The sequence below is a fragment of the Pagrus major genome, chromosome 5 (assembly GCF_040436345.1).
Source record: "Pagrus major chromosome 5, Pma_NU_1.0".
NCBI classification, from domain to species: Eukaryota; Metazoa; Chordata; class Actinopteri; order Spariformes; family Sparidae; genus Pagrus; species Pagrus major.
Genome location: NC_133219.1, coordinates 8,074,055 through 8,098,799, shown reverse-complemented (window position 1 = coordinate 8,098,799; position 24,745 = coordinate 8,074,055). Strand labels below are relative to the sequence as shown.

General features: G+C 41.1%; 2 protein-coding genes across 2 annotated transcripts; one reads left to right on the top strand and one right to left on the bottom strand.

The window, feature by feature from the left end:
• Window positions 1-50: 50 nt before the first annotated feature.
• On the top strand, window positions 51-4,697 carry ciao1 (cytosolic iron-sulfur assembly component 1). Its single transcript, XM_073465605.1, has 7 exons — window positions 51-437; window positions 1,769-1,917; window positions 1,999-2,110; window positions 2,343-2,431; window positions 2,522-2,723; window positions 3,449-3,518; window positions 4,195-4,697. Exons 1-7 carry the CDS (start codon window positions 299-301, stop codon window positions 4,427-4,429), a joined length of 996 nt encoding a protein of 331 aa, XP_073321706.1. The 5' UTR covers window positions 51-298; the 3' UTR covers window positions 4,430-4,697.
• Window positions 4,691-20,023, bottom strand: snrnp200 (small nuclear ribonucleoprotein 200 (U5)). The gene is made up of 44 exons (XM_073465604.1): window positions 19,738-20,023; window positions 19,342-19,505; window positions 17,765-17,936; window positions 17,478-17,670; window positions 17,273-17,328; window positions 17,057-17,155; window positions 16,784-16,936; window positions 16,604-16,703; window positions 16,376-16,512; window positions 16,200-16,277; window positions 15,839-16,012; window positions 15,585-15,722; window positions 15,339-15,494; window positions 15,059-15,229; window positions 14,768-14,961; window positions 14,504-14,627; window positions 13,759-13,908; window positions 13,410-13,652; window positions 13,136-13,324; window positions 12,838-13,035; window positions 12,570-12,722; window positions 12,395-12,475; window positions 12,153-12,236; window positions 11,777-11,883; window positions 11,575-11,693; window positions 11,327-11,481; window positions 11,052-11,241; window positions 10,792-10,965; window positions 10,498-10,658; window positions 10,176-10,403; window positions 9,896-10,087; window positions 9,623-9,801; window positions 9,365-9,516; window positions 9,168-9,276; window positions 8,144-8,252; window positions 7,860-8,049; window positions 7,604-7,768; window positions 7,356-7,477; window positions 7,087-7,230; window positions 6,149-6,325; window positions 5,885-6,045; window positions 5,636-5,717; window positions 5,412-5,504; window positions 4,691-5,307 (listed from the first exon to the last, which is right to left on the bottom strand). The coding sequence occupies exons 1-44, from the start codon at window positions 19,780-19,782 to the stop codon at window positions 5,158-5,160; spliced, it is 6,411 nt and encodes a 2,136-aa protein (XP_073321705.1). The 5' UTR covers window positions 19,783-20,023; the 3' UTR covers window positions 4,691-5,157.
• Between the last annotated feature and the right edge of the window lie 4,722 nt (window positions 20,024-24,745).

Here is a 24,745-nt window from a genome sequence, read left to right as displayed (position 1 = left end):
AAACAGACCCACAATGCACCGCGTGAAGGGTCTAAGCAAAGATGGCGACATTTCCAACATAACTCCGACGATAGTTGTGTTTGTTAACTTTTGTATTTTGTTCTTTGGTGCAAATACAGTCCTTTTATTCAATTTATATTCAAGCTGACAGCTTCCTGTGGTTTAGGACAGTATCGGTGCCGTTTGTGCGGATTGTTGTTAACAGACTTAGCTCGTGTCAGTTAACCGTCACTGGTAACAGACAGTGCAGAGACGCACGTGAGTGACAGCCGCTCAGAAATATCGTACCAGCTCAGACATGAAGGAGGCTCTGGCCCTGGTTCAGAAACTGAATGCACACCCGGACTCTCGGTGCTGGTTCGTCAGCTGGAGCCCGTCGGGGACGCTGCTGGCCTCGTGCGGGGGCGACAAGGCCATCCGGATATGGGGACGAGAGGGTGAGCTGATAACAAAATGAACTGATTGACAGCTAGCTAGCTACTGTGCAAAACACTGAGTTGATTCTTACAGATGAAGCTAGCTAATGATGATAATGACTGACAGGAGAGCAGTCATTAGATCAGCTTGACAGGATGTACTCCTGCACCCTCACAAAAACCCATTGCTCATGTCATTGCGTCTTCCAGTTACACGACCCTTTACTAATTTACACTCACCTCCTGCATGCCCTTTCATTTCACTGATAAAAAAAAAAGATGTTTTATATTCCTGACATCATTTTATTAGCTAAATGAAAGTAGTGAAAAGAGTAAATATTCAGAGTAAGTTGTTTTCACTTTAATTTCCTGTTTGTAATATTCAGTATGAGCTGTCACAACATGATTATGAGAAAAATTTTAGTGGCATCTGAAGTTATTTCTTTGGAGATATAGATTTGTTATATAGAGGGATTATATTCAAGTCACGTGTTATTATTTAATTATGGTGTCTAAAACTATGGCCATACTAGAATTTTGAACCAAACCTCCCATAATGTTTTAACTAACTGTATTTTAATCAACACCCAGTTATTTTAATGTATCTATTTTTTTTATGACTGAATGTTATTTCTCCTTTTGATTATTTATATTTTCTAAATAAAATTATTCACCATCTTTTAAATAGCTTTATACTAGTCAATTGTGGGACTGCCTTTTTATCTCAGTTTATCTCCTAGTTATTGTTTGTGTGTTTTCCTTTTCTTTGTTTTATTTTGACACAATGTCATCATAAGTGAGAGTTACCCCTCAGTCATCTCCAGGATAAATAAAGGTTAATTGATTGATTGATATATCTTGATAAGAGTTGCAACAATTCATTGATTAATTGATTAGTTGTTTGAAAGAAAATAAATCAGACTATTTTGATAATCAATAATTTCAGTAATATTTCAAACAAAAATGTCAAACATTTACTGATTGAAGCTTCTTAAATGTGAGGATTTGCTGCTTTTCTTTGTCACTTATGTCAGTTAATGAAGAGTCTTTGGGTTTTGGACTGTTGGTTGGATAAAAAAAGCAATTTAAAGATGTCACTTTAAGCTCTGGAAAATTGTTATGAGCATTTTTCACAATTTATTTTTTTTTTACATTTTAGACACTGAACTAAATACCAGAACAACATAGTTACAGTGATGCATAAGTCCTGTAAATCTGTATTACCATAAAGAAGTGTTGCTCATTGATTTTTGAAATTGTCCTCCATGTTTATTACGAGAAATGAAAGGGATAGCTTCCTCATTATAAACAGTATGGTCGCTGAAAACCCTCCTGACCTTCTTTTCTTTTAGGTGACTCCTGGGTATGTAAGAGTATGCTTCAGGACAGCCACCAGCGCACTGTGAGGAAAGTGGCGTGGTCTCCCTGTGGGAATTATCTGGCCTCTGCCAGCTTTGATGCAACCACGTGCATCTGGAAAAAGAAGAACGATGATTTTGAGGTTAGATGAGATGTTTAATCTTCACTTTGAAAGTGCCGAACCTTTTATCGATTTTACTCAAGAGTTTTTCTTGTCTTCCAGAGTTTGACTGTTTTGGAAGGACATGAAAATGAGGTCAAGTGTGTGGCGTGGGCGCCTTCAGGGAATCTGCTGGCAACGTGTAGCCGAGACAAGAGCGTCTGGGTCTGGGAAGGTTTGTGTTGAACTGCAGTGTGTCACCTCCTCAGAGGCATAAAATCAATACACCTTTTCTCATTTTAGAAATGTAATCTTAAACCTCCCAACCTCTACTTGTAATTGTTTTACGTAACTATTTTTTTTTTACGTTTTAGCTCTTTTGTTTATTAAATTATCTACCATAGTTGCAAAGTTTTAGTGCTCTTACCTCACTGTATTTAACATCTCTTTCCCTTTGTGTCTCACAGTGGATGAAGAAGACGAGTATGAGTGTGTTACCGTCGTAAACTCTCACACACAAGATGTCAAACATGTTGTGTGGCACCCGAACCAGGAGGTAGGTCACCCTCTGCTCTACATACACCGTAACGATTTCTCAATTCGTTGCACCATCATCTTACTATCTATTACCGATGTGTTCTTACAGCTTCTGGCTTCAGCGAGCTACGACAACAACATTTGTATTTACAAGGAAGAGGATGACGACTGGGAGTGCCGGGCCACCCTGAAGGGACACACATCCACAGTGTGGAGTTTGTCTTTTGATGCGGCTGGACAGAGGCTGGCCTCCTGCAGCGACGACCGCACCGTGAAGATTTGGAAGGAGCATCCAAATGAAAGTGCACAGGGTGAGTTGTTACTGGTATCCAATCATTGCCTAAACTAAATATCATTTAAATTGTTTTATTGACCAAAATTGTATCAACAGAAATTAATTGAGCAGGTAATTATCATAGGTAGCTCTTTAAAATTAACAAGAAGAGAAGCTGCAAAGAATAGGAGACCTTAGTGTCAGTAAGAGGAGGGAGGGTGATCTGACAATTTTAGATCATGATCAGTCTCAAAGGTGTAAAAAAAATGGCTGTGCTGATTGGACAAATTACTTTACATGGCTCTTCCTTGGGTGATGTATTGAAACAATTCAATGTGACTTACAGCTAGCAGCATTCTGAATGAGTAGCTTGTGCCATAAAAGAACTATCTTTAATGCAATGTTGTGTTTTAATGGTGCAAATGCAAAATTCATATGCTATTTATTCATGTATACATTTCACAATTGAGAAAGAAGATTGAAATTTAGATTGTGGATAGTTATGGCTATTAAATGGATAGATATTTTTGTCCAGATCACCCTAATTATCAGTCACACCTTTAAATTGAAAACAATATGGCACCTTTCTGTTAATCTGGAAAACCTTAAAATGCTGTTTAGTTTGTTGGTAATTGAATTGACCAAGTTTATACAAAGCTAAAGATAATGCACATTTTTGTCAGTAGAAGTAGTGTGAATAAGTGGACAGATGCTGGTGGACTACTATAACTCATCCTTTTCTCTGCTCTCTGTGTTAAACAGGAGACTTGTCCTGGAAGTGTATTTGCACTCTGTCTGGGTACCACGGAAGAACAGTGTACGATATCGCCTGGTAAGAATCCTCTGTTTCATATATTAGGTACAATACACTCTCAGACCTGTTTGTACCCTCGGCTTGTTGAGATTACTGGACCAGTCTGCTCCTCCCTTTAGGTTGTCTCATCACTGTGGAGTGGAATGCTTTTTTTTTTTTTACATATTGGAGAGAGAATCGAATTAAACTTGAGGAAAATGTGGCATTGGATGGTAAACATATGAGGGATAGAGCGATTATTGGCTGAGCAGATTTTCAGGGCTGATAGTCAGCATTTTACTCATTATTGGAATTGGTAAAGTTATCAAATAAATGTAGTGGAGAGGAAGTATAAAATGAAAATACTCAAATAAGGTACCTTGATTGTACTTTAGAAAATTGCACTTAGTTACATTCCAACAGTGATTATTCTAGATTTTGAAATTTAAGATCTTCATTTTTACTGCAAATGTAAATCGGTGCCAAATATCTCATCAGTCTCCTTGATTGCTTATAATCAGTATTGGTCCTGAAAAACTTTAATTGGTTGATCCCTAAAACACACTTTCTTATTATTGGTGCAAACTGACACATACTGTATGTAAAAGCAAGTCAAAAAACATTCAAAAATGATTTTTACCCACCGTCACTGGTGGACATTTCTGCTGCACTTTCTTGATTTGTGAGATCAATCTGAGAGCATTTCTTTGCTCAGGTGTCCGCTGACTGGCGCTCTGGCTACTGCCTGCGGTGACGACGCAGTGCGAGTGTTTAAGGAGGACGCGACATCCGATCCCGACCAGCCGGTGTTTTCGCTGGTTGCACATGTGCCCAAAGCTCACAGCCAGGACGTCAACTGTGTCACCTGGAACCCGAAGGAGGCGGGACTGATGGCCTCCTGCAGCGATGACGGAGAGATCAGCATCTGGAGGTTCCACGAAGAAGACTGAATGCTCATCAACATTAACTGGCCTCTCGCTGAACTCAGAAAGTTAAGTTACACTGGAAACTGGTGAACACACATAATATGTTCAGATCAGTCCAGTCTGCTTTTACAGCTAATCTGCTTGATATTAGTTTATGAACATGTCACTTGTCATGTTGCTTCAGCACATTTTGTACTTTGAGTCTACATATTCCTTTAACAGCTCAATGAAGAATTTACTGACATTTCATGATGTTTATATAAAGAAATAAATATAAAAACAATATATAAACAATTGTGTGGCTTCTCTTTATTGCAAAAAATATTCCAGACAACACGTCGTACTAAAAACATCTGGACCAGTTCAAGAATTAGATTCAACAAAAACATCACTGGTAGATCCAATCTGGAATAAGAGCATACCATCTTGATAAATGTGTATTTCTTTAATTTTTAAAGGTTTGTCAAATTCAGTCACCTGAAAACTGACAGTAATCAGAAAGTGTTCAGTGTTTACATGTATCTGTAAAACATGTCTGATTACTTTAACTGAACACAACCTGTACACTGATTCTGGACTGGTGTACATCATTCAGGTGGTTTAACTGAGACACACTTAATAAAATGACTTATTTTCACAAGAGTAGAGATGCTTACAGAAAAGAGTGAGGAACATAAATCAGACTGAATATCTACAGTAAAAAACAACACCTTCTCATCCCCCTGGATATAAAACAAACTGCAGCAGACTGATTAGTCTGAGTCACTGTCTCCCTCGCTGTCAGCCTCCTTCACATCCGCGCTGAACTTGTACTCCTGGTCACAGCCCATGTATGCGTCACTCATGAAGTACAGGGTGTAGTTATGAACACCCATCGCTGGTGCAACAAAGTCCAGCTTCACCTGCAGAGGAGGAACATCAGCGTTAAGCAAAATGAGGCCTCTGTTGGTTTAAAGAGAATCTATTTTTGGTCACAGAAAACATGCAGTGGGCGACTCTCACTGACCTTTGCTTTCTGCTGGAGAGTCAGCCTCTTGATGGAGATGAGGCTGTTAGACTTGGGGTCTCCGATCACCACCCACCAGCCCTCCTCACGTTTCTGTAACAATGAAAAATATTATCAATAGAGTCCTGACAGGTCAGTGAAAAAAATATCATTAGCCCTGTTTTCAACCAAAGGAAATTGAGCTTTTAGACCCATTAACTACTTTTTAAAAAGGAATTATTTACCTGGGGGAAGAGAGGTGCGATAACAGGCCCAGTCACCTCCTCCTCTCTCTCCAGCTGAACCTGAACCAGAACTGGACTGCCACTGTGAAGAGACATGAAAACATGCATCAACATTCACCAAAAACAGGTATGTGGGGTAAAAATGATGGCAAACAGACATCGGTATCCTTAGCAAGCAGCTGTATTTCCTTTGCAACATTATTTATGTAGTCTTTCAAATGTTGCTGTGAATAACAATGCTGTTGATACCTCTTGATGTTGTCCTTTTCTGCCACTTCGTACGACAGCTCAATGTTGGGGTAGCGGTTACAGAAGCGAGCCACATCCGCCATCTGGGCATCTGAGAGCTGCAGCAATGCAGTTCTGTCTTCATCCTCCATCTCCATGATGTCAAAGATACTCTCCACCCCCTGATGAAAAGAGTAGGGATGAGATGGTCCGTGTACACTTGCATTGAAGCAAAATCTAGATGTCATGAAGCGTGTTTAGCAGAACAAAAAAACACTGATGTACCTTGTCTGTGCAGCGCTTGATGTGCTCAGAAGTGAAGAAGGGCAGCTGTTTGAGGTATGAGTCCTTGGACCACATGGCCTGGGTGACCATCTGAGCCAGCTCCATAGCGGCCAGTGCAGGACTCAGCCAGCCGTTACTGGACAGCACATCAACACAGGCCTGGATCAGACGAACCGCCTGAAAACACAACACATGGGTCAAATATACACACAGAAATCCAAACCAGAAATTGACAGGTCTTTCCAACTCACATCCTATTTACACCTCGTATTTAAATGGAGTCTTTACCCGGATACATTTTTCTGGATAGTCAGCAATACAAATCTTGCGCTCTTGTGTCTCGATATCTTCTTTGAGATCTCTTTACTACAGAGCTAGACCTGTGCATGAGTGATCTGAGGTTACAGCAAATCAGTACTAAAAATTTGAATTTTGGGACTGAGGGAAACTTTCAAGGTTTCTGAAACCCACCTAAGACAAATTCTTAATCATTTGTCCCCTCCTGTTTTAAAAATGTTAAAACAAAGAAAGGAATACCCAACAAATGTTGCAGTACTGATGTGTACACACACTCACACGTTATTTCTGACTGTATAGTAGTCATTTCCCACATGTTTAGCTTGGATTTTTTATGCAGTACAGCAAATGCATCTTTTGATTCTTTCATGTCAGAGAATAGATGTATAATCAGTTAATACCTACATTTCATGTTAGCTCAAAACAAATATCTTTATCAGTGTTATGTTGTGTACAGATGCCAGCACTTTGTCAAAAACCCAACGCGAGCCAGACAACTTCCAGATGTGGTCAGGCAAATCCGAGTACATTGTGATCATTACACATCTACTACATATCCTGATGACATGTCCGGGTGCAGATCGCATTTTGGGAACAGGTTTAAATGGGGTCTTAGTGTCTAAATCAGCATGAATCTGTACCTTGCTCAGGATCTCCTCTGTGTCTGACTGCAGCTCAGCACTCAGCTGCATCCTGGAGAGGTGGGCTTGCAGCAGCAGGTTGGTCTTCACATGTGGATCGTTGAACTTGGGGTTGTTCAGTTTGTGCGGCACTTTCTGTGCCAACTGAAATAAGAAAATTTAAAAAGTTGTTCCGACATCATTAGTCTCAATGTACTGACTTGATAGAGAAATGTTGATGTATTATGATTTGCACAAATGTTGATTTATATGTGAGTGCTGTTTGTTACCTGTCGGAGAAGTGCGTCCTCGTGATGTCTGATGGGAATGTTCTTGTACTCGGCAGCATTAGAGATGATCTCAATTAACCCACGGATCTTTGTCTTGGCATTCAGGGACATGCTGAACAACTCTGCCAAACACAAACAGACACAAAGTCATGTGTGAATTCATCACATTTTGCCAAATAAATATAAAGAATCTATGATAGGCAATGATAACAGATTATCAGCGACAGGACAGCTGTATTGGCACAAACCGATGGTGGTGTAGTTGATGTAGTAGTAGGCGGCAATCATGCCCAAATTGAGTGGTGCTACGTCCATCTCATCCTCTATGCTGATGCACTTGGACTGCTCCAGGTCATGTAGCGTGTGCTCCACCAGCTCAGACAGGTGGTCTGACAGGTGACGATGGGACATGCCTGGCAAAGTAAACACAAAAGTTGACGTTTATAAGTTGTTCCTACATCTGATCCAGTATAAGTACAACCATATATACCGGATGAAACGTACCTTGTAGGTTGTAGTAGTTGGGGTTCTGGGTCATACGGCGGTAGAGGAACGTCCAGGTCAGGTAGTCCACGGCGTCCTGCTTGTTCTCCACAGTCTTGGTGACGATCTCGGCATTGAAGTGGTCATGGAGACAGTGGTCCAAGTGAGACTCCACCGGCAGCGGCTCGTAAAGGAACTTCTTGAAGAAGTCCTATCAAGAAAAAAAACAAACCGTTTAGATTGTTCTTACTGTTATACAGTTACTGCTTTAATCCTGGTCACTGAAACAGCAGAGGGGTATTTACCTTCTTTGAGCCCTGACACATGATGACACAGCGTCCCTCATCATCTAGCATGGGTCTGTTTGCCTTGCCCACCATCTGGAGGACGTCATATATGGGATAGTCCACATATCTGAGAGAAAGGAGGAAAACAGGAGCAGAATGTCACCAACACAACAGAATACATATCATTTGCAGTACACACCTATAAGGGGAATTGCGGTATTTTTAAACTGGGGCCTTTGGTTTACATATTTTGGCGTGTAAATGACAAATACAAAAAGTTTTGGAAAAGTCATTGTTTTTGACCAGCAGGCTGAGAATGTTATTCTAAGTGTCAGACAACATTATCGAAAGGATCATTACAGAGAAAGAACCCTGTTTTAAACAGTAAGTAGTATAAATCCTTTTTGTTTAACCAGAAATGGCAGCTATGGTGCTCACCAAAACCATCTTGGTTCATGTTTCCACTTTTTCAACAATCACCAACATTGGTTTGGTTAAGGTAAACCCTTAATTCACCGCGTTAGATGTGAAAATATCGGGAGAGGAGCGCGAGAGAGGTGTAAATTCAGAAAGCAGTGGAGGGAAACAGCATATAGAGTACAAATATTCTTACATCTAACACGATGAATTAAGGGTTCAATTAAGGGTTATTGGGACCAAACCAGAGTAAGTGATACTAAGAACAGTGTAAAGACTATTTTTATTTTTATTTTGAATTAGTTTCAGTGAGTCTGGTAGATTTGGCGAGAGCAACATAACAGCTGTTTCTGTTTAAAAAAAAGGGATTTTACTCTTTTACAAGAGGGTCTATCTCAGCAGGGATCCTTTCCATAATGTTGTCAGACACTCTAAGAACAATCTAAGCATATGAGTGGTGAGTTTGCAGCCTGTGTTGCAGCTGCAATCTGAAGCAATCGACCAATTCCAAAACTTTTTTTACTTATTAGTCATTTACACACCAAAGTATGTAAACATAAAGCCCAAGCTTTAAAAATACTGAAATTCCCCTTCAATAAGAGCATCAAACTACTGGAAGCCTTACGCATGGATTTTGCCGTTGTAGTACTGGGTGTCCATGACAATGACGAGATGTGCAGAGATGTTAATGCCCCAGCAGAGTGAACGAGAGGACACCACCACCTGAACAGCACCTGTCAAAGGGGAGGACGCCAAAAATAATTATTATTCTGTAGTTTATCACACACCAAGCTGGGAGTGCAGAGAAGGAGTGAGACGTACCTGAGTTGAAGAGCTGCTCCACTATTCTGCGTTCAGTTGCAGACAGGCCCTCGTGCAGGTAGCCCACACCGTTGGCCAGAGTCTCTTTGAGAGTTGAGTCATTTATTTTGTCCAGGAATGGAGCGAGGTCTTTCTCAGTGCAATGCAAGAACCTACAGAGAGACAAACATTAAGCCACAGTGTAAAATGTATTATGGCAGCATCAGCGCTATCATTCTATTACTTATTTACAGCTGTGATCTCACTGCAGTGACTGACCTCTGAGGAACCACATCAGCAGCACAGAACGTGAGGATGTCGATGGCTGTGAGGCGAGTCTGTCTGCGGGACGGGACGAACACCACGGCCGGCTTAGAGGGAGAGTGCTTCATGATGGCGTGATACACTGGTTTAGCCATGGACAGCAGGCGAGTCTGAGTGTGACTCACGTTGAAGCCCTAAACGGAGTTAACAGGAATTAATGTTACCATGTTCATGTACATGACACATTAGCAGTTTTAGACATTGCTGATTGGCACACTGTTTACAGACCTGGATGTGCAGCTCCAGAGGCACAGGTCTGACGTTGGGGTGGAAGTTGAATGTGGCTGTAGTGCTGCAGCCGAGCCAGTGGGCCACGTCTTTGGCGTTGGACAAAGACGAGCTGAGGGCCACGATGCGGATGGGTCGCTCAATCTGAGAGGAGATGTACCTCATCCTGGAGCAGATGACCTCCAACACGGGCTAATGAAAAGAAACACAGAACATTAACAAAGTGCACGGTCTAAGAATGGCTATTACAACGTGGCACAAAGCAGTTTTGTGTGCTTACTCCATTTTCTCCTCCGATGAGGTGTGCCTCGTCCACGACGAAAAGGCTGACGTTCTGGACATTCTTCCTCTGCTTCCAGCGACGAGACAGGATGTCCCATTTGTCGGGGGTGCTGACAATAATGTCACCTTTTCCCAAGAGCTTCAGATCCGTGCTAGTTTCTCCCGTCAGCAGCACCACCTTTTTGTTCAGGATGTCCTGGAACTTCTGGTGCCAGTCGACAAACACCTGAGAGACAAAGATTGACATAATTATTATGTAAGATGGCGAGCAAGGCTAGTTTTGACATAGGCACATTTTCAACTTCCAAATGACTTTATACCTGTTCAGCCAGAGCTTCCATTGGGGTGATGTAGACACAGCGACCTTCAGCGTTGTGCAGCAGCATCCTCAGAATAGCAAACTCAGCACAGATGGTCTTTCCACTGCCGGTGGGAGCTCCCACAAACACGTTATCATCACTGTTGTACACGGCGTTGAACACTGGAGGGACAGAAACAATACGTCAAGAAAACAATGTGAAATGGACAGAGAGCCTCCAAGCACTTTCACCTCAAAAACTGAATAAAGCTATAATTCTATTAAATGATAATGTGTGCTCTATCTTCTTCTGCACCTTGTGTCTGAATGGGGTTGAAGAAGGGGAACTTGTTCTGGTACAGAGCCTCAAAAGCAGAGTTCCTGAGGGCAGTGACAGGCAGCGGCTGCAGGTCCAGCAGCTCAGTGGGTGGGGGGTATTTCTCAGGTAGGATCAGGTGACGGAAGGACACCGGGAGCTGAGTCTCACATGCTGAATAGAACAGAAGGAATAAAGCGATTAGTTGAAATGCTTAACATGCACGTCTTGTGATAACAAGTTTCAATCCAGTTACTTACAGAGCCATCTGTCTGAGACCACACGGATGAAGTACTGCGGTGGCAGAGGCTCGAACACTGGGACAAAGAAAGTCACAAGGTGTTCGTCCTGGGCGTACTTGGCTTTGAGGAGGAAGTACTCGTGGTGGAGGATGACCTCACTGTCCACATCCTCAACCAGGATCCAGAAAGCCTCAGACGATCCATGAATCTAAGAGGGGAAAAGGAACGTTTTACCAGGAGGCTGAGAAACAGAGACAATTTTGTTGAAGAGCATCATGGTTCTAACTACTGACCTTGTCATCCCACTGGAAGTCAGGTGTGATGGTGAGCTCCACCTTCAGTGTAGAGCGGGTGATGGGCTGCAGGTGCACAGCCAGGTCCAGTTTGGGGAACTGGTGGACGTATTTGTGGATGGTCTTACCCATTTTTGGCATTCTGATGAGCTCACCTGACAAATGAAATGAAACATAAAACATGTAATTGCTTTCCAGGCTGAGAGAGAGAGAGTTCAGCGAGCATGTTGTGGGGGAAGAAAACTCACCGATCTCATTGTGGTTGAGGTCATAGAGACGCTCAAAGGGGAAGTTCTTCTTCTCGATCTTCTTAATCACTTCCTCTGGTAGCTTCTTGAACTGTCGCAGCGGAGACATCGACTGCCACCTAGAGAACAGGGATACAGAATATCAGCAGCCTGCCTTAGCAAACTCAGCACAGCCTGTTTTGGAGAGGAAAGAGTTACTTACATTCTCTTGTCAATCATCTTGCAAAGATTCATGGTCTTGTCTGTCAGCTGAGCCCAGCCCCTGTTGAGTACAATCTCAAATATGGCCCGCATTAACCTTCCAGCACTCTGAAAGACAAATAACTCAAATTAATCTCATGACTAATTTATCCTAAGAACAAAACCTCACTTTTGTAGGATTTGTTTTCTCCAGACCTGCAAACTCTAGAGTAGTGAACAAGGCGACATTATACGCAAACCAAAATCGGGTCGGGGTAATGGGGGTTGTCTAAGATATACCATTCATCCACTGAAGAAAAATTGAGAGATTCTAAAACACAAATAAAGCCTTTTTGGAGAAAATGTGTGAAAACATGAGAAATTTGGTTCTTTCTTACCTGTGTAACGTACACCATGTCGGCCATGAGAGCAAAGCCTTCCAGTTTGAGTTGAGAGATGTACGCCTGGAGCAGCACATTGATCTGAAAAGGTAAGACACAAAAAACATGAAGATGTTTTTATTAAGATTGAATTAATGAGTGATTAGTGACAATTTGCACACCAGAAAAACAGAAACAACGCCTCCATTTTGGTTGCTGACCATTTAAAGTAATTTTTATGAACAGGTTATAAATCTTACCTTAGCGCTGGGCTCCTCAATGCTTTCCTTCACAGGTATAGGAACTCTTTCCAGCAGCTTCTGCAGCTCAAGCTTCTCCTCCTAAAAGACATAAGAAATTAAATTTAGCATGTTAAATTAAGTTTTGTTGGGGGTTATAAGTAAACAAGCATGACTGTTTGGACACCAACCATACCTCTCTCACAGTGATGTTCCTGAACTCAGAAGAAAGGGAAAAGACTCTGAAGAGCTCAATCTCACTGAGAGTGGGCTTCAGCAGCTGGTTGTAGGTTTGAACGGAGTCATGAGTGATGTAGAAGTGACTGGCGATACGTCCCAGGTCTGTGACCTTCAGGTAAAAGGGCAAATAGTCAACAATTAAAAGCCTGAAGTCAAAGTCATCACCAATTTAACATGAATTGCATGAATTGAAGAACAAGATAAGAGATGATAAACATTCATACCTGGAAGCTGCCGGTCCTCTTGTCATATTTGACGAGGCTGTTCTTGTCCAGGACGCTGGCTGCAGTATGCACCAGATCCATCCTGCGTCTCTCCAGCAGGGGGTCTGAACTCCGGTCGTCATGGGAGACTCCATACAGGGTGGGGTTGCGGAGCATGCGCACATACAGGTAGGTGTAGCCGAGCCAGTTCACAGCATCCTGACACAACAAATACACAAAGTTTCAGAAATTATAACAGAAACAGACAATTTGACCAGCTCCTTATTCATTTGAAGCTGCTTTTTTGCACGTGGCTCACCTTCGCGTTCTGCACGTTGCCCAGGACGATCTCAGCATTGAGCATGTCAGGCAGCTTGCACACCATCTGACTCTCGATGGGCAGCTGCTGGTTGAGCAGGGACAGATAGTACTGCAGCTCTCCGTGGGATGTGATCAGGATTCCCTCTCCTTTGGTGTCGTACTGAGGACGACCAGCTCTACCAAGCATCTGAAATAAAGACATAATTCATTGAGTTATTACTGTTAATAAAGAAGTTATGAAGCACTCTTCGCTAGTATCCATTTAGACTGACCTGTAAAATGTCCAGGGCTCCGAGTTCAGTCCACCTTCCTTTCTCTGGGCTGTACACCTGAGTACCTTTGATGATGACAGTGTGTGCCGGCAGGTTGACACCCCAAGCCAGAGTAGCTGTGGACACCAGAACCTGGATGTGTCGATCAGCAAACAGATCTTCCACCAGCGTACGGTCCACTCTGGTCATACCGGCATGATGGATCGCGAAGCCGTAAGGCAGCAAATCCTTCAGCTCGAGGTTCTAGATAAGAAAGTTCAGGGATAAGTCTGACATGGTTCTGAACGAGCAAACAAGTATCTTCATATTCCATTATTTATCTGATTTTGTTGCAGTGAAGTTTGCTCACCTTGCACTGCTCTGCCTCAGTTCTCAACACTTCAGTGGATGCTGAACCCTCTCTGAGGAACAGACCCAGTGTGTCCTTCTCCAAACACATGTCCCTGATTGCCCTGGCGGTCTTTCCAGTCTCCTTCCTAGAGTGGACAAATACAAGCACCTGGTGGAGAAAAATGAAAGTCAGTAAACTCTCAAATCTGATCTGATGAGTTCCAAGTCAGGAGGTAGTGTAGGGCAACAGCATGTGCAGTTACAGGATTGTACTTAAATCTAGAAGCCCTTTCACAGTGGACAAAACAACACTAACACCCACTAACATCTGAGTTTTGTCTTCAGCTAGAAAGGATAAATTCAGCATTCATTCCCAGGACAAATGACTCTATAGTAGTCAAGAGCATTAGTAACTCCAGCTCTGATTTAGTAGGAAATATGACACCAGGGTGAACACACAAATTTTCTCCCCTTTTCTGGCACAGTGCTATGACCTACACTGAAGCGATGAGTTTGAAAGTGAGATCGAAGTAAAAGATAGACAAAAGTAACCACTGTAACATCACTGGCCTCCATGCTAGTCTCTACTGTTCCCTGTTACCGTTTCCTGGCACGTTCATGACGTTTAACATGACACACCAGAAAAAATAGAAAGGCAACTTTGCACTAATTTGGGTGTAAAATAATTTATCCAAGTTTCTTCTTCATAGGAATTAGGTAGCTAAAGTTGCTCACTTGAGCAGAGTCGGACAAACAGGTCTCACCTGGTTCTTTCCAGCATGCTCCATGATCTTTTCATAGACAATCTCATTCATGATCTGGAAACGCTTGATGGCCTTCTTCTCTGTGATGCCAACGTAAGTCTGCTCCAGGGGGACAGGGCGGAAACTACAGAGAAAAGGAATGTGGTTATCTGAGAGGAATATGCAAAGAGAGCAAACAAGAAAACATGTAACTGTAATGGTAAGTGTACTTCTCCAAACACAACGTGACTGTTCAAGTTTTGGTCATTCTCTAAACAGCCATACCTGTTGTCGAAATAGAAGAGTCCCTTGGCAGGATCCACACGCAGACAGGTAGCCACATCCTCGTAGTTGGGCAGGGTGGCACTGAGGCCCAGCAGACGGACATCCTCTTGAGTCAGCTCCACATTGCGGATGGTCCTCGCCACCAGAGACTCCAACACAGGTCCACGGTCATCGTGCAGCAGGTGGATTTCATCCTGCAGAACACATCATGAAAGTTTCATGTCAAATTATCAGCACAAAAAAATGTACACTACTGTTTTATGACTTTGTCAACACATCCACAACACTTACAATGATAATGAGCCGCACTAGCTGGGTGTAGGTACGCTCTCCACCTTTACGGGTGATGATGTCCCATTTCTCAGGGGTGCAGACGATGATTTGAGTGGCGTTAATCTCCTCCTTACAGAGCTGGTGGTCTCCCGTCAGCTCAGAGACTGTGATGCCGTAACTTGCCAAGCGCTGGAAAAAAGCAAGAAAAAATCATTACAATCACCGAAACGAATTGATTCAAGTTCATTAAAACAAATGATATATTTACAAATCTCTGCAGAACGGAGGTAGGACTCACCTTACTAAAGCTTCCCACCATCTCCTGTACGAGTGAGCGCATGGGAGCAATGTAGATGATTTTGAAGTCGTCCACATTGATGGTTCCATCCAGGTTTATGTGCTTTCCTATTTCTCTCAACATTGCCATCAAAGCAACATTGGTCTTACCAGCTCCCTGTGTGCACAAAGAATAACAAACTTAAAGGAGAAAATACACTTGGGAAAACCAGTCACAATGCAATTGGCTTTAACAAAGTTTGCATACCGTAGGTGCACACACTAGCAGGTTCTCATCGGTCTCCATGGTGGTCTTGAATAGCTTGCTCTGGATTCGGTTCAATGTTTTGAAACCTTCAAATCCAGCCTGTGCATACTTAGGCAACTTCTCAATGGCAACAAGCACCTGATGACACAATAATATGTTGAATGTAAGACATGAACACACTAATGCATTGCTTATCACTTAGCATTGGTTGCTGAAGTGTTGACATGTTTTACAAAATGAGACAACCAACAAACCTCATCATCAGCAAAAGGCTTAGGTTTGAGCGCAGGCACATGGACTTCTTCATAACCTTTGCGTTGTTTACGAAATGAGCCGTCTGGCAGCTGGCAACGCTTGTTGGCCATGAAATGGCTCCCCTGGGTGAAGGCCAGGTCATCAAGGTCCAGCACCTGTCGAGGGGCCATTGACTGTAGGATAAGAAGAATGAATAATTTTAAAAACCTGTCAACTTCAGTCTTTACACGCAGTATCTCTGGCAACGTCACTGTTGACATTTACTAACCCACCGCAGTAATCTGTGGTGAGAAATATCACAGGTATCTAACCTACTTGTATGATGTGCAGTTGATTTGTGATCACAGTGACATTATTTACCTCTCCATGTTCGATGTCCATCGCTTCCAAGTCATCAACCCGAGACTTCCTCACCCTCTCCCTTCGAGATCTCTCCTCCTAAGAACACGACAACACATGAATAACGGAGTTGACAAAAAAAATTTAAAATCCTTTTATACAATTTCTTGAAAAGTTTTATGAGCAAGAGGTCTCACTCGGATAATATCCTCCTTCTCCGTCTCTTGCAGCTGGTAAAGAATCTTCGACAGTTCCTGATCTGACTCCATCTTTCCTATGATCCGTTCCTTTTCTGCCTCACTCTGAGCACTTGCAAGCATGGTACAATACTGAACTGTATACCAGAAGATAGACAGTGATTAACAACTTCAAAAGACACAAGATAAAATAATCTTAAATTTCATCTTTCTACACGACTGACTTACTCATGCGACGGTGCTGACGGAGAATTTTGATGAAATCAAAAGTGTTGAAGCCGAGCAGCAACACCAGCTGGTTCTCACATTCTCTGTCATCGCTGGCAGTCTGTGGAATACAGACAGACAATGGATGAGCTTTTCTGGAAAACATATATGTAAACACAACAGACAAGATCTCAGACATACCTTGAGGATTTCTAAGACTTCATCAGCTTTCTTTTGGGAGACAATGGCGTCGTCATAGAAACGGCTGAGCTGACGCTGGAGCCAGAAGGCGTCAATGTCTCGGGGATGTAGATCTTTTTTCTTCACGGTCATCACGTCACCGGTGGCACCAAGCTAAACAAAGAGTAATTTATTAACTTTTTGTGTAGTGTGCAATCATTGCAAAAGGAAACAATTACTTGTAACTGTAGTGTCTTAATTCAGTACAAATATTGATGCAATTGTTGCACTTACATTGGCTGAAAGAGCGCAGCCCACATCTGCCTCCTCTCCTTCGCTGTCTTCATCTGAGTGTTCATCTCGTACCTCTCCAAACTGGTCTTCATCCCCCTCCTTAATAACAAGAAAAAAGAATATGAGTGAAGCCATATAGTAGAACCATAACTTGAACCTACAAATCAGGGATCACTTAAGAATTGCACATTTAAGGAATCAGCAGAAAGCCCTCACCTCCTCATCAGATTCAAACTGGACATTCACACCATAGGTTTCATCAATGTTGTCATCTGTTAAAAAATAGAAAGAAAAAAAAAGATGAAATCTACCATCACAATAATATTTCCACAGAAAACTGACATGCACATGAGAGCAAAAAGTGAGTTATTTGTTAATGTACTCATAATAAAAACAACACAGTTACTTCTGGTGTACTAACCCATATTCTGTAAGTCTTTGTCTCCTCCATAGTCACTGATCTTCTTTCCCAAATTAACCAACACATGGTAGCGTGTGTCATCAGCGGGTCCAAGAAGCTGCTCTACTTCACGTCGCCTTTCTTTATCTCTCATTTTATCATTCTTTAGTACTGCTAATACTTCATCAGCTGCTCCACACAGAATATCACGCGGCTGCAAGATAAGATAAGATAACCAGGTGGAGGTCAATGATGAAAACCGCATGTTGACATTTTAAAATTTGACAAATGTTTTAAGGTTTTCTCACCTGATCTCCCAGAGCAGCGTGGATGAAACTGAGCAACACTTCATAGGTCTCTCTGGTTTCTTTGGTTTTCGGCTTGTACACGATGCCCACCATTTCATCAATGCCTTCAGACAGAAGGGTAAAGCCCTTCATCTTGTTGATGTCGTGTCTGTCCTCGTCTCTTTTTCGCCTCCTGTATACACAGAACAAGTGGAGATAAAAGGAATAAGGGGAGTGTTTCTTTAACAGATACTGGAACAACATAAAGTGCATTGAAATGATCTTACATAAAATCCTTTTGCCTTTTCAGAGCCAAATATTTTTCAAAGAAAAGCACTGATTTTTTTCCTTTGTTTTCCTTCCAGACAGCCATTAATGTTTTTAATGAAATTAATTTCAGTACAAAATAAAAAACACATGGCAGAGTTTTTCAAAGTTATATGATTGGTAAGAGGTAAAGCAAATTAAACTGAATATTGTTTTGAAATGCCTCCTGTGTTTAACATATTCATGGATTAGTTGGAATCATTATATCATTTGATATCAGTTGGCTTATGTCAGTCATCAAGTTGCACTTAATTTTTGGATCGCATTATCTTACTTTGATTTTTTAATTTACTCAAAGGGTCCAATTTGTAAGAAAAGTTGATTCTGAGTCTCATTCCCAACTCGTCAAATACTGATGCTTTGAGATTGTAGGCCGGGTCGGCTGCCATCCCTAAGTGTCGGTTCTTGACAAGTTTGGAATGAGACTCGAAAATCAACATTATTACAAATTGGACCTTTAATGTTTCTCCTCTGGATTTGAATTTTAAACAACAAGCAGCAATGCCAAAAACTTAAAGCACACACAAAAAAATCCTTAAGAATTTTTAAACCAATCATAACTCTCAGCTGCACTAACAAGCTTTGGTAATGTGAAAAACTCAAAAAAGCTCAATAATCACTGTAGGGATAGAAAGATTATCAGCCTGGCCGATATTCAGCAATATTATGATAATCTGTGTTACTGTGCCTGTTCACTAATAACATATATCAATTTTAAAGTGTATTACTTCAACTCTGATGCAGCACTATTTCTCTGTGTTGTCATTATTCTGTGGTCTCACTCACAACACTGTCTGATTGGTTGCCCGTCACAAGTAATAGCCTAGTAACAATGAATAATCTGAATCTGACAAGTATCTAATGGATCAAATAAATTTAGTGAAGCAGAAGTGTAATGTAGCAAATAAGGGAAACACTAAAATAAAGTACCTCAAACTTGTACTTAACTACTGTACTTTCGTAAATCATAATTAGTCACATTCAATTACTGTTTATTCAAAAGAGTTTTACATTTACTACAAATGTATATCAGTTCCAAATAGCTGTTATCAGCCTGCTTAAAAAACCTATAAACTGTATCTGCCCTGAAAAAACATCAGTCAATCCCTAATTCACTGTGGGTGGATTGACAAACATGAACTAAAGGCAATACATATGTTGAAAATATAGAAACACACTTGCATATATGTGGAAATGTCTAAATAGAATAAAGCTTGTCCCAACACCACTGCACAACACAGATAATAAACTGTGTTGTTGACATTACTGACTTGTCTCGTCTCTCCTCCAGCTTCTGAGGTTTGGTCCTCTGAGCCTTGTCACCCATCTTGGTCCCATCCAGCTTCCCCACCAGGGACAACACCTCTCCGGTGGGTTCATCTCTCCGTGTGCGGTCGATCAGAGAGCGATCAGCTTGTAACACCAAGTTTGAGTTCTAAGAAATCAATGAAAAGACGAGGAGGTCAGTCAAGAACAGTCTGCAAAGCTGTAGCTAGGCTAACTGCTAACGCTAGCTAGTTAGCGGAGCGGCTAGCAAAACACGTAGTAGCATAAAAACATAGAACTAGAAAATACGCTTGATAATGTAATGGCGTATTAAACGCTACCAAAGAGTTACATCTTTCTTTGTGTTAATATTCCCAGGGTTTTTCCACAAATATACTCACCGCTTTGTACTCGTACTGCAGGCTACGGGCAGTAACATCCGCCATGGTGCGAGTTTTATCTTTTAGCTTTTACCGAACTTAAACTGAACGTGAACCAGCCAGCTGACTCGAAACATCCACAGAGTTGACTTCACTCTGCCTTTTTATGGGGACGACGGGAACATCGGTACGATGTTTAATTTTGTAGCATGAGATTGTTTTCCAAATGCTCGAGTTTCATTGAAGAAAGTGCGTCCCCCGTACGTTACAAAGCAGCGCTAACACGAGCGCACAACAAGCCGCTGCTGCCGCTGGTTTCCGTTTCCGGTGTCAAAGGTTCCACCCGGTACAAAGAGCACAAGCGAGTAGCTCCCCCTACAGGTTGCTTTTATTCCACAATCAAAGTGGTTTCTCAAGAACAAGAACAATGCTTATTTATGTTTTACTAATTAGCATGCTCCCATAGCCTATTATTTATGTAAATTCATATTCAATGTTACTAATAGAATCCCTTTTAATTCTTAGCTAAACCCAGCTTTCTTCATTAAAAAGACACGGCCCATTGCCCTCAAAATAATTCCCTCTATCAATGAGAGAGAAGTGAAAGTGAGAAGAATTCATTTTCTATTTAGGCATGACCAGTGATTGAATGTAACTAAGTACATTTACACTTCACTACATTCTGAAGGCAATTATTGTACTGTTACTCCACTATATTTACTTGATAACTTCAGTTAATAGTTATTTATGCATTTATCTATACAAAGTAACGTTTCCTTTAATGCCATATTTTACTTTAACACAGAGTAAAGAGTAAAGTGCAGAGTCTCCACAGTTTGGTAGCTCATAAAGCTCAGCTGCTTTTCCAAAACAAAATTTTGATATACAATATGTGAAAAATGTTGGAGCATGTCAACTCAGCAGGGGTGGGTTTGTTCATGACAGTGAACCATTACATCCAAAACCTTAAAAGGAATAACTTCACCATATTTTTGAATCAAGCATACTACACATACAGTACGTATACCTATACCAAGTACTCATTATCTCTTATATACATATTTAACTTATTAGCTATAAATTATATGTGTATGTGTTGATCCATTAATTATCCTGATATTTTGTTCAGGATGTATGAACTAATTAACAAAGAATATTTATACTGTTTCATGTATATAAAGTCTCAAATCAACCAATTTTCTTTTACCTATCTAGTTATGGGCTAACTAGGCTAATGACAAAATTATCAACGGGCCAGAATGAGGTTGTTAAAGGTTGTTGTTTCAGCATGATCGTCTCTCACAGTGTTCCTGAAGGCAGTGAAGGAAGGTTCAAATTATTCAGTCACTAATGAAGGAAACTGGGGAGGCTCTTAGGTTGACTTACATTGTGATTTAGGAGCTGCTCAGTTAATGTAAATAGTGTACCCTCCATTCAGATTAAAATGAAAAAGACCTATTATTTGATGCTATTTGTTCTCTCAGTACAAACTGCACACTAACAAGCCAAATTCAGGCAATTAATATGTTTTGATTGCTAAATGTTCTTGGTTATGTAGAGTTAATGTGACCTATGCTGCTGTCATTTATGTTTATGACCAATTGTCCCAACCTTTTCAGCTGATATTCTCTAAAAAATGAAGCAGTGTCTGCTTGTTACTCCGCTTCCCGAGTAGAATATGTCCATTGTAAGCAGCTACCCCTCTCCTCTTGACCTCACCTTTCAGCGGAATCTGAAAGTGTTTGAGGTCTGAAGAGGTGAAACTATCCAGAATTTCCCAAAATGAAAAAAGCTAAAATCAAAGAAAAGTAAAAAAAAAAAAATGAATCGAAAATTCAGTAGCAAAACATTATTTTTCTCGTTTCATGTACCATGAATCATTTTGTGAACCTTCACACTGTCTTTCAACACATTGAAAGTTGTTAGGAAATGTGTTTTGTGTCTGTGGCAAATGTAAAGCAAAAACAACCACAACATTACAACAATTACAATTAAAAACAGACATTAAACAACAAAGTGCTTCACACCAATATATATAACAACTCAAAGTCACCATAGAGAGGGTTTGATACGTGACTGAGAATGACGTTTGGAGGCGTCTCATCTGATTGATTTTACACCACTGGAGACAGATGTTTGTCCACAAGGGGGCCTCTGAGCAGCAGTGTTTGTATTCATACTTGAGAAACAACTGTATGCCCTCTAGAGCTCAAGCTCCCAAACCTTCAACAGAGGGGAGGAACACCTGATGAGAAAACATCATAAATGATACACGGACATGTCTTTTAACAAATAAGCACAATACAATTTTATTGATTGCCTTTAGATGAACTCAAACACTTCCATGTGCCATGTTTTCAGAAGTTTCAAAAACAGAAATTTCACATTTTGTCACACAGTAACATGTTCTCATCTTCTTGAAGACAGTAGTGCAAATATTTAGCAGTGTCCAGCCTGTGAGCTCCAACAGTCCTTTCAGCAGCACCAAAACCTTCCTACACTGACATGAGTTCAGTTCTGGATGGAAATTGTTTCAGATTTCAAGCCTTGTTCAGATGTTAGGGTACAATGCAAGTTGCCTTTCAAAGAACTTGGTAGCCAGTAACAACATCATTGAGGAAGAGGCGGCTGTGCGAGAACTTGTCAGAGGATATGAAGCGTAGTTTTGACTGAGGGTCTGTGTTCGCCTGAGGAAAGACAAGAGAGAGGATTCAGTGTATGCTTTATTATGTGACTTTAAACAGCCTGGATTAAAACTTTTTGTGGTCAGCAACAGACAAAACTTATGAATGGGAAAATATGCTTACTTGCATGATGACCAAAAGGCCGAATTAAGGTTGTTAAAAGGACGCATTTGGCCCAATAGTTCTGCATGAGACCAAGTTCCCCAGTTTGATAAGATTTTGTCCCAGGATCCCCCATCTGATAAGAAGTTTCCTTTTCATTGTTTTATTACAGAATGATATATTAAATAGTCATACATTTTGTCATGTGTAACTTATTGATGGAATTGTAGTGAAAATATTATAATTTGTTATTAGAACTACCTCCCTGGACCCCCATTTTGAGTTGTTCAGGTTTGATCCACAGTACCTTCTGTCCACAATGACATCCCACACATTACTTTTCTGAAAAATAGAAGCTTTATTTTATTCTAAAGGAATAAATACAGTACATATAACTGCATTTGAGCACGAGTTTGCACATGTAGTTCCTTAATAAACCAAATCTTTCAACACTGCAGCTCTCTCTCGTGAGTCTGACCACCATGTTATCTTTCCTAAAAATGATCCAAATTAAATGCTTAAATGACAATTTATAATCAAGTTATATTGTCTACTTTTAATCTTTATTGTGTTTTTATTGATGAACTGGTTAATATATATGTTTATCCTCTTTTGGTTGCTCCAAAAGTGAAGGCGACAACCCTTTTCCATTTCTGGGCGTATACTCACTGTATATGTTTTTAAATATGCTCATTGGGTGTTTCACTTGGAGATGCACGGGTGCTTTGTAGTATATTTATCATACATGGACTGCACTTATAGCACTCACACCCAGATGGCAGCAAAGAGTCATTTGGAGTTCAGTGTCTTGCTCAAAGATACGTCTACTTATGTACAGGAGGAACTGGAGATCAAACCACCAACCCTGTGATTCATGGACGACCTCCTCGACCTCCTGAGTCACAGCTCCCATACATGCAGAAAGGCTTCCTGATTATGTGAGTATTTATTATACATCAAAGTGAAAGTGATTTCATAAGTTTATGAGTAGTATTTGACATAATTTAAGTGTTATTATGCATCATATCCATGTGAATTTTTTTTTATTTAAGCTCAAATTACTGCAGTACTTACAGTACTAATGAAGTATAAAGTGCATTAAGCACTGAAGAAATCAAGCAGAGGAGGAAGATGCAGTTAATGTGGGTGTGACTGTTTCCTTGAGAGAGAAGAGTGAATCCATGCTCATATTTACTGTCTGTGGCCTCATATAACTTCCAAACCCTTTGCACATCTGGCAACAACATCTGTCACTTTCCTCCATTCAGAATATCTGATTTTTTTTTTCTTCCAAGCCAGCTTTTTGACCTCAGTCACACCCAATGTCAGACACAGATAGAGAGAGAGAGAGGGTGACAGAGATACATAGGCTGCACACATCAGTGAAACAAATTATAGGTTATGTGTCTGTGTGGGGGTGAGGGATTACTGACACTGGGGTGTGTGTGCGTCTGGATCTTTTGCCCATGTGCGTACACACACATATAAAGAGTGATTCAGGATGCCTGCAGTTGTTCCAGGTCATATTTGGAGTGTGTTGATCCTCGTCTCATCTGTCACCACATTAGTTATGAGGTGCAGTCTTGCGTCCTCTCTGGTTCAAAGGACATGCCGACTTATGGTCAACAGCAAGGAGGGCGGTGCGGTCAGTGATGAGTTTGTCTGATAGTACCTTGCTCACTGGCTGGATTTAGACTGAAAAAACATGAGTTTGAACACTTTTCACCAAAAATGCCTTTGTGCACATCCTCCACTGTACTACAGTGTTGTGTCCAGACAACGTGATCTCTGTAGCTTTCTGTCAGAGGAACAGCACATGAGTACACCTCAGCTGTCTGAGCAGCTGTTGCTGTGACGCCATCTGTGAACGCACTCTGCCCAGGAGCTCCCAACAGGAGTGTGAGAAAACACATTGTCTCTGAAACACACACTTGTGCGTCAGTGTTAGCCTACATAGAGCGTAACAGGATCACTTTCTTCCAGGGTCCAGGGATTAATACTTCCTGTGTGACCCAGACAAGGTTTGGAAAGTCTCTTGAGCGAGGTTTACTGTCTGTGCTGCCAACAGTCTGTATTAACATGAGGATGCTGAAGAGTCCTGGTTAGCCAGGGTAAGGTATTACAGAGTAATAATGCTGAAGCTCCTGGGACGTATCTCCTACATTTTTCTTGATGAAATTAGTTCCATATTTACTCAAAACTATCTTGTGTTCATTCATCACTGACTTTATTTTCCCCAATCA

Coding starts and splice junctions, on each gene's coding strand:
- snrnp200 (XM_073465604.1), bottom strand. CDS start 19,782: ATGGCGGATGTTACTGCCCGTAGCCTGCAGTACGAGTACAAAGCG. Junction 16,937..17,056: donor GCTGCGCTCTTTCAGCCAAT/GTAAGTGCAACA, acceptor CTCTTTGTTTAG/CTTGGTGCCACCGGTGACGT. Junction 11,694..11,776: donor AAGATGATTGACAAGAGAAT/GTAAGTAACTCT, acceptor CCTGTTCTCTAG/GTGGCAGTCGATGTCTCCGC.
- ciao1 (XM_073465605.1), top strand. CDS start 299: ATGAAGGAGGCTCTGGCCCTGGTTCAGAAACTGAATGCACACCCGGAC. Junction 438..1,768: donor CCGGATATGGGGACGAGAGG/GTGAGCTGATAA, acceptor CTTTTCTTTTAG/GTGACTCCTGGGTATGTAAG. Junction 2,432..2,521: donor TGTGGCACCCGAACCAGGAG/GTAGGTCACCCT, acceptor GTGTTCTTACAG/CTTCTGGCTTCAGCGAGCTA.